We start from the raw sequence: 9,834 nt of genomic DNA on the forward strand, positions 1-9,834 counted from the left end.
AATCACAACAGTTAATAGGTAATGAGGCAAAAAGACCTACATGGATGAATAATTATGAATAATTATAGCCTATAAAAAATCAACGATCATAACATGCTACAAAAAGACCTACATGGATGAATAATTATGAGGCAACTAAAATCAATTAATATGATGATTCATTTACTTATTTTGCTTTATTTTCATTGTGTGATCCTATGACTTTTGAAAATACTGTAAAAGAAATAAAGTGACAAAAGTTTATGGATGATGAAATTGTTATCATTAAGAAAAACAATACTAGAGAGTTAACAGAGCTTCTAAAAGGATGAAAAACCAATGGTTAAATGAAAATCTTTTATTGTTAAATTGGGTGTTTAAAAACATCAGAGAGATGGTTAGATAATCATTATAATCATTGTGTACGTAGGAATCCTTGTGATAAAAAAAGGTTAATTATAATTCTTAATTAGTTAGTTAGAATTCTTATTAGATTATGAAAATTAAAGGATTAATTTCGTTATAAATATAAGAGCCAATATATTTAGAATTATAAATGTGTGTAAATTAAGTGTGAGCTAATCAACAAAGCTTTGGAGATTTCATCCAAAATACTTGTGTGTTTTATTGTCAACAATGAAAATCACAATTTTAAAGTGTTCGGTACTGAAAAATTAACCTCATGTTTTTTTTTCCAGTGCTTATTTTAGAGAAAATACATATACTCCCTATCGAGGATATACTTCAGTAATTGAAGCTTCATCTACAGAATAAGCAACAGACTTGCTTTTAGAATGTTCGAAAAGAAATTCCTTGCTTGAACTGTTCAATTCATCTGTTATAGTGCTATGGAAAAAAAAAGCTGGCTCTTGCGGTGATGGTAAGGTAACCGAGTAACTATTGAGTGTGAGAACAATTGTTGCCATTGCGGGTCTGATAGCTGGATCTTCCTGAACACATAACAATCCAATGTGGAGGCATCTAATTACTTCATTTCTTGAATATGTATCTGTCAGAGTTGGATCCAGCACTTCCAATGGTGTCCCATCTCTCCAATGTTTCCAAACCTGAAAAAAGAGAAATGAATGGTCAAAAGTTGCTACATCTTATGCTATTTGTTTTCAAGAGAGAAAAACTTGCACTCACATAGCTAACAAGGTCTGCAGCACCCCCTGTTTGATAGAAGGAACTGTTCTTCTTTCCGGTTATAATCTCAAGGATTAAGACACCAAAGCTATAGACATCAGACTTCACAGAGAAACGCCCATGCATTGCATATTCTGGGGACATATAACCACTACAAACCAGAAAAACAGAGAAATGATTAGAAAAAAACGAAATGAAAGAACTCTGTTAGCAGATGAATTTACTAATCAATGGGAATTTGATCCGAACTTACTATGTTCCAACAATTCTATTGGTACTTGCTTGAGTTTGATCAACTACGAAAATCCTAGCCAAGCCAAAATCTGAGATTTTGGGGTTCATATCTCCATCTAGCAGAATATTGCTAGCTTTGAGGTCACGATGTATAATTCGTAGCCGAGAGTCCTCGTGAAGATAAAGAATTCCTCGTGCAATGCCTCCTATTATTTTGTACCGTCTGGACCAGTCCAACAGTCCTTGCCTTTCATGGTCTATAAAATCAAGAAAACAGAACCTTCAAGTCAGAGTGCAGATCAACTGTTTCAAAGACAATTATGCCTGATTACGAAGAATCGACTATATTCCTAGAGGCAAATATGCATTTCTCGTACTAAAAGGCAATGAGAAGAACATTTAGAAAATCATCAATATATACCATATAGAAAGTAGTCAAGGCTTTTGTTGCTGACAAATTCATAGACAAGAATCTTTTCTTCTCCATCCAAGCAAAACCCTTGCACCCTCACTAGATTCCTGTGTTGAAGCTTGGCTACCAATACAACCTCATTCTTAAATTCTGCTGCACCTTGTCCAGAATTTTTTGATAGCCTCTTCACAGCAATTTGGTGTCCATTAGGAAGTGTTCCCTGAGAAAGCACTTTCACCGATGGTTGAGCAAGGGATTTTTAAATCCTAATGCAACAAGGTATTTCCTGTTCTTGAAAATTTAAATGCTTTACGAATTGCTTACCTTGTAAACCTCACCAAATCCTCCCTCACCTAACTTGTTATCAGCGGAAAAATTGTTCGTGGCAGCTTCTATAGTACTCAAATCAAATTGCAAGGACTCCTCGGTGGTAATCTCATCTCCAACTACACAACACAAGTAGATATTCCTTTGAGCTTTTGAAAATATTATTAGGCAGAGTACAAAACAGAAAAGACTCTGCTTTTTTTTTTGTTTCCCAATTAAAAAAGATTTCTAATGTTCTTTACCATCATTTTCTGGCACATAATCTCTGGTCTTTCTTGCCCTCCTCAGGAAACAGAAACACATGCAGAAAAGCGCGATAGAAACAGCAAAGGGAATGACAATGGCCATAATTAAAACTGTCGGGACACCGCCTTTCTCTGCATAAAGAAACATGTATCATTCAAAAACGCATTGTAATTCATAAAAGCTTTTAACTTTCTCATACAAGCATATTCAGACAGAGACGAATCCATTTGTGAATGACATGGGAGCTCTTGTTTTTTTTTCTTTTTTTTTTTTTGGGGGGGTGGGGGGAGGGGGTTAAGAAATTAGAAAAAAGAAAATATTTAAACATGTCAAGAAACATTTTTTCAAAGAACAAAAGATAATAAATTATTTCTAGATAACTAATTTTTTTAGTAAAAATACTATAAACCTAGCTTGGTTTGGCGAGTCAAATCGTTGACCCGGTAATTAGCTCAGGCAAGGTTTTATATCAAACCATGTTGGAAGTTAACCATGTCAAATTTGATTATCCTGTAACTTGATTAATCTAGTCAAAACCCGAATAAAATTTTTTATAAGTGTTTTTTGTTTTTTTAAATTTTTTTCCAACCTGATATCATTTTAAATGTTTTTTAAAATAAATCTTGAAATCATACTAGTTTAAATTTATCTTACTTATAATTCAAGTCTTGGACTAAATTCTGAACTTTACTGAGTTTATAACTTTCCTTCCATGATCTAAAGTCAAAAGCGGCTTTCAAGCCAGTAATTAACCTTTTGTACCACGTTTACAATTAGAAACAGGTTTATAAGTTCATTATTGCTTTCTCATGGAATGATCAAATGCTATCAAAATATGTCCTTCGCAATTTGGTTAAACTTTCTCAAAGGCCATGGGAAAGCACCAATGCCTATTTTCATAACATCCGTGCAATAGTGATGGTTATCAAAACCATTGCATTTACTATTATACTGAAATTTAATAGTCCAGATGGACGACATGGATATACTCAATTGAAATATTTAGTAACAGGATAAAGAATAAAAAAAAAATTGGGATTGAAGAGATAGTTCAGATTTATGTTCCCTCTTTAGAATGTACTAGATTTGTGTTCCACAAAAACCAAATATTTTTTCAACATAGAAAAAAAATGCTAAGGAAATTTTTTTTGAGAATTAAGTTATTGGTTCAATTAGTAATTCAAATGACATGATTAACAAAATACAACAACACTAAATAAACTGACAAAAAAATCAAATAAAAAAGGTAAAAAGAAGCCTACTGAATTATCAAACAACTCTAATGTTGAAGGGCAAAAGAAAAAATAATTCAAAAACAATCTCTATTAAAATGGATTAACTTGCTAACTTCATGACCATTAACATAATATTGAGATAATCTTATAAATAAAATGCAGGAAAAAAAGCTTAAAATCCAATTCTTAATAAATCAAATAAGAATAACTTCAAAGAATGAAAAATAGAAAGAAACAAGTTGAAGTTTAATTTCCAGCAAATAAAATGTTGAAGGATAAAAATTAAAAAAGAAGAATAATTAAAAAAGGATGAAAAAACTCGATATGTACCCAGCGAGGTTATGATGCAAAATCTATGACCTAATTGTGATACTAGAGTGACCACTTTTGAAAGCAAATTGAATATAATCATGAAACTCAATTATCAAACAATTCAATGTTAAAAAATAAAAAAATAAAATATAATTTAAAAAGACAACGGGAAAAGATATGAGTCGACCTGGATTTACCTACAAACCTCATGACTATGGGCATATGATCGAGATAAATCAATAAAAGGAAAGGAAAAGAAAAGGTATAAAGACCACTTTTCAATAAATTAAATATTGAAAGATAAAATAAAAATAAATCTATTTAAAAAAAACAAAACAAAGGCAACCCCTATTAAGCTTTGAAATCGGTAACCCTGGTCATGAATCTGAGATTAATCTCATAGAAGATAAACTGTAAAAAATAATAATGCAAAACTAAAAAAAGGTTAAGAAATAAAAAACATTATCTTTTAAAAAAACTAAGGAAACTCGAGCACACCTCCTAAACTTGGTCCAATCTCTAAAACTCGCAATTGATGAATTCATGGACCCGAGTTGAATCAAGAAACTTAATTCTCAACCAATTTAATTTTAAAGGATGAAATCATGAAACAAATATTAATGTAAAAAACTTGAAAAGGCAGAAAAGATAGCAATAAAAAGAATAGAAATCAAATATAATAGAAAAAGAAACTCGTGGAGGATGAAATTATATATATATATATATATATATATATATATATATATAAACAATCTAAAAAGTGATCTCAAACAAAACAACTAACAATAAAAATAATGAAAACCAAATTTAAAAGAAAAAAAATGAAATGGGTGAAGTTGATAAATATTTGTAATTTTATGAGGCAAACATTTTTTAATTTTGTTTTTTTTTAATCTAACTTAGGCCATAGACCCAACAAAGAAAAAAAATAAAAAGACTCGAGAAAACCCAAGTCATTTTTAAAATCAATGAAAAATTCTAGAGAAAGAAAATAAATTAAACAGTTATCTCAAATAAAACAAATAGAAATAAAAAAAGTGAGAACACAATCCGAAAGACAAAAAAAAAAGATGAAATAGAAAATAAATTTTAATCTTATAAATTGTTTAAAAACTAATTTCAATTATTTAAGGATGAAATCAAGAAAAGATATCATCAATTTAAAGAATTAGCCAAAAAATCCAATAAAAAACGATAAATAAAAGGCTCAAGATAACGGGGTGATTTTCAAAACCAAAAAAAAATTTAGCACAAAGCAAGCTAAAAAAATATATAACCCAGATTCCAATTGAATAAATATTAAAAGATGAGATGAGAAAAAAAATTAACATAGACAAAGAAAAATAAAAAACCAAGCAAACACAGGAAACATCATAAACCAGTTAATTCTTTAAAACTCGCATCGTGTGAAACCCTGGATCCGAGTTCAATGAAGAATTTCATTACGAACCAATTAAAAATATCAATTTAAAAAACTTGTCAAAACAAAAAAAAATTGACAATCAAAAGAGTAAGGATTAAATTTGATAGGAAAAAAAAAAAGAAGGTTGAAATTGTACACCAAAATCAATTTTAAAAAATAATTTCAAACAAAAAAATAACAATCAAAAGAACGGTGCTCAAGTTTAAAATATGAAAACAAGTGAAGAGGGATGAAATCGAAAGGCATACCAATTTTATAAATTATTCAAGATAAAAAAAATTAATAAAAAGAATAGGGATCAAGTCTGAAGAATTAAAAAAATTAAAGGATTGTTCTAGAGTTACTAACAGGTTGACATGAAAATCTAGGTGAGGAGAAAGAGAAGAGAAAGAAAAAATAGTTGTTGACGCCAAACTATTAAGAATCTTGAAACATGAGCCACACCATTACGTTGGGGACACCATGATGATTCCACAATGTTAGTGAAAGAAGCATTTGATGGCCGAGAAACCCCACACACACCGTTTGGAGGACTTGGGAGTTATTAGCATGTGTCAATAAGATTTTTTTTAATATTAAACATTTATGAAAATAAAACAATGCCCCTAAACTAACATGATATTAAAAAAAAAAACTATGATAAAAAGATGAAAATATCTATGTGAGAGAGTTATGATGATTTTATCTTTAAATGTATAAAAATAATTTAACTATTTAAAAAAATTTAAAATACCAAAACACTCCTAAGTATATATATTTTTTTATTGTAGGGGTACATAAATATTTTTATTGTGAAAAAAATATTAAATTACCAACCTAACCCTATATAAATTGTTAAAGATAATTCTGTGGGTTATAATAAATAGATAATATTACCATCAACGCCTAGTTAAAAGATAATTGTGTTTGTTATTTTATTTTATTTTGTTGCAAGTTTTGCACAACACGCAAAAAATCGTGTGACCCCATAACCAAAGAGGATAAATATCTCAAAGGATGAGGCCACGACCATCCCATACACAACCGAGCCATTTGGGAGGTACCGAGGTACTATCACGTGGCGTGGGATACACTTTCCTCTAACGAGGACTAGGAATTGATTTTCAAACATGTGAGATGCTTTTTGGAGGATAAAATCGTAAGATCACATGGCAACAACACCTTACAAGAATTGGGCAAAAACCATCACATTTGAATCAAGAATATCAACCGACCAGGAAAAAAAAAATAAACAAACCGTAGCTTAATTTTAAAATTTATAAAAGGATTAATTTTTTTTCCGAAATAATTTAATGATTTTGTATTTTGTAATTTAATAAATAAATCTCATCCAAAAAATCTAAGAAATAAATTAAAATTTCGACGAGTGCACTCTATAGTAACGACTTTGCTAGAAAGTGGCCACTGAAGATATTGACAAAAACAATAAATAGTGCAAAATAACTTTACCTTCTGGTGAACGAGGAGTTGGAGGAGAAGGAAGAACCACGGGCGGAGGAGGAGGAGGCGGTGACTCCGCTGCAACTGCCGTTGCATTATAAAATACAGTAATTTCATAATGAATATAACAACTAGGAAACAAGACTCTTCCTCCTATCTTGCTGCTGCAGCAATTGGGCAATCCAGCTATAGCTGCACTGAGACATCGATTGCAATCAGAGCTAGATAAATCCGGTGTGCACTGGGCAAGGCTGTATATATTTTGGAACGCATTGAAAGACGTTTTGTTCACGGCAAACTTTTTAGCACCTGGAGGAGCACTTGCAGCTCGAGCAGCCAAATCATTCGCGGTGGCTCCCACTAGATTATTAAAACGCTGGGGTTCGGTTGTGATATTTTGTGTGTTTAACAAGGAGAAACCAGGGCTTTGATCCACCTTAGAGAAAATGTTCCTGTTTGAGTAACGTAGGATGCACGCATCGTAATACACAATGGACGCTATTCCGATTGGGCAACGCTGGACTATATCTTCAGTGGCGAAGGTGACACAATTTTGGCAAACAGTGTTGCTAAGATCGCCACGGCAGATAAACAGGCCGTACACTTGATCAGTGTTCTTCCCGAAAGAGGTGTTGTAGAATCCAATGGTATTATTCAGGGTTGCATTAGAGGCAAGTGAAGAGAGGAGGAGATTTAGATTGACTCGGTAGGTGCTGTTTATTGTGGAGGTGGTTGCGTTTTGGCAATTATGATAGAGATAATTGGCATCCTCCTGTGCTAGAGTGAGAATAGCAAGGGTAAGCAACGGGAGCAGGATAATGTAGAATTTGAGAGAATTCATCTTTTGGGTGATCAAGCTCTCTAGCTAGCTAGCCAGCTAACAGCCCTCATGGTGGAAGAAAGAGAGTTCATCCTTTTATCAGATGAGAGGTAATGTAGACAAGGAATGGAGAGAAGCTTAGTAAAACTGGAGATTAAGTCAATGAAAAAAGTCGTGATCTCATTTATTGCTGATTGGAAAAAATTCAATGATAGTGGGGACAGAGACCATGGAGTCCCTTGCCGTGTTGCTTTCTGCTACTTTGTGTTCATTTCTTAGAAATTTCTATAACCAGAGAGGATTAGCACCGGCACTTCTTGATAATGATAGTGGACACAGAAAGTCATTCTGGATTTGTTGACGAGCGCTAATTAATTTGTCTCCATTTCTTTGAAATTTCTAGAAGCTTTTTTATTGACTGATAAGTTCTTTTCTTTTTTTAGAAAAAAAAATAGTAATTTCATTGTGCTAAATATTAAAATTCAAATACATCATTATTATTTCATACTATATTTAAAGGAATTTATAATCAACTGCTTGAAAAACTAGTTGGCAATATCATCGATATAATATATAATAGTCTTTTAGACAACAACTAAGTTCACTCAAGTATTAAATGCAAAAACTTACATGTATTTAATTATTAGAGTTCTTATCATGGGCTTCACACATGAATTATCCACCTATATATTTAATACTTTTTATTAAGTTTTCATGGATTGCTGCTATAATTAGTAGCTAGAAAATAAAGAATATATATATATATATATATATATATATATATATAAGGAGAACTTCATAACATAAATCCTTAAAGATTTGATATAATTTTATATTTGAATTATTGGCCTTCAATGACTAGTTTTAAAGTATTTTACAGTTTTGATAATCAATATAAAGTTTATATATATGATGTATTATATAGGTTAGGGATGATTTAAGAGGTTTTTTTTTATATTATTTAAGATTTTGTATAATGCATGAGGTGGCATATAGAAAAAGAAATTAACTAGTTTTAATAAATTATATATTGTTGTTTTAGTCTTTTTCTTAATTAGATATGGAATGAGTACAATTACTAACAATTAGCTTTTATGAAAAAAAGGAAAAATTAATTAAATTATTAATTATTATCTTTATATGAAAAACAAATAAAAAATCAGTATTAAAATTCCTATTTTAGTTATAAAGTTAATAAAATTTATTTAAATCAACTATGTTTATATAATATATATGCTTTTTATATATAGTTGTGGGTTATAAGATAAATAGTATAAAAACATGTTTGTATCAATATTAGTGCATGGTTTTAGGCTTTTTAAGTGTGAGGCCGATATGATGTTAACAAAATTATTTTTTAATAATATTTAGTGATGCTATCACTATTGTTTTTTACAATAACAATTATTTTTTAAAATATTTTTTATTTAAAAATATAATAAAATAATATTTTTTATTTTTAAAAATATATTTTAATATTAATATATCAAAACCATAAAAAATAAACGGCTCTTTACTCACTTGCCACAATTCCTAGCCATATCTTAAAATATTTATACCCTTCTCGCATGAATCTTATATATGCTATAAACACCAAAGGATTACATATGGAGGGAATACCAAACTCCGACTTCTTCTATTTTTTATTACATAAAAAGAGAGAGTTAAAAGTCTTTTATTTAATTAATTTTCAAAGAGTCTTTGGATATAATTATAAAAACAATTAAACCAACTAAGGTCGGTTTCATTGTTTATATAAAGAATGAAGCTCTTGCCTTTTCTTTTTTCATTTTCAATGTTTTTTTTCTTTTATAGTATAATTAGATGAAATTATATTTTAAATTATCATGAAAATACAAAATTAAGAAACAAAGGACTAAAATGAAAAAAAAAGTGAAAATACATGCATGGTCAATTTTAAATTTATTAAAATTTTTATTTTGATCCTAAAATTCATCTCTTCATTATTCGCTCTTTTATGTTAGAGAGATGAGAGAGAAACTTCATAGAAAATAGTTAGAATAGAGAACGTTACCAGGTGAGTTATTTCTCAATAAAGGAACTCATTGTTAATAGTATCAACCGATTCTATTTGATAATGAAGATTTGATTGTACTGGTTTTAAACTTTTATCTTGTTTATAAAAATTGATTGGGCTCAGTTTAGAGATTTTTTATTTGGTTGATTTTCATATTTGTTTGGGGTTATTTTAGTGTGTTTTAGGGTAATTAAATAATTTAAAAAGATTTTTTATGGTATT

General features: G+C 29.9%; 1 protein-coding gene across 2 annotated transcripts; it reads right to left on the reverse strand.

Moving 5' to 3' along the window:
• Nucleotides 1-646: 646 nt before the first annotated feature.
• On the reverse strand, nt 647-7,716 carry LOC133699309 (cysteine-rich receptor-like protein kinase 10). Of its 2 annotated transcripts, XM_062122521.1 has the most exons (8): nt 7,064-7,716; nt 6,764-6,946; nt 2,341-2,475; nt 2,096-2,217; nt 1,781-1,991; nt 1,379-1,616; nt 1,126-1,276; nt 647-1,046 (listed from the first exon to the last, which is right to left on the reverse strand). In XM_062122521.1, exons 1-8 carry the CDS (start codon nt 7,593-7,595, stop codon nt 708-710), a joined length of 1,911 nt encoding a protein of 636 aa, XP_061978505.1. In that variant the 5' UTR covers nt 7,596-7,716; the 3' UTR covers nt 647-707. The 2 variants fall into 2 exon arrangements, with proteins under 2 accessions (XP_061978505.1, XP_061978504.1); XM_062122520.1 differs by having other exon boundaries at nt 6,764-7,716.
• Nucleotides 7,717-9,834: the final 2,118 nt, after the last annotated feature.

Source organism: Populus nigra, chromosome 7, assembly GCF_951802175.1.
Source record: "Populus nigra chromosome 7, ddPopNigr1.1, whole genome shotgun sequence".
In the NCBI taxonomy this organism is placed as follows: Eukaryota; Viridiplantae; Streptophyta; class Magnoliopsida; order Malpighiales; family Salicaceae; genus Populus; species Populus nigra.

What these genes read in the sequence shown, in the direction of transcription:
- LOC133699309 (XM_062122520.1), bottom strand. Translation starts at nt 7,595, where the DNA reads ATGAATTCTCTCAAATTCTACATTATCCTGCTCCCGTTGCTTACCCTT. An exon ending in AATAGAATTGTTGGAACATA is followed by an intron (nt 1,277 to 1,378) that starts GTAAGTTCGGAT and finishes TCTGGTTTGTAG; the next exon opens with TGGTTATATGTCCCCAGAAT. An exon ending in CTGCAGACCTTGTTAGCTAT is followed by an intron (nt 1,047 to 1,125) that starts GTGAGTGCAAGT and finishes CTCTTTTTTCAG; the next exon opens with GTTTGGAAACATTGGAGAGA.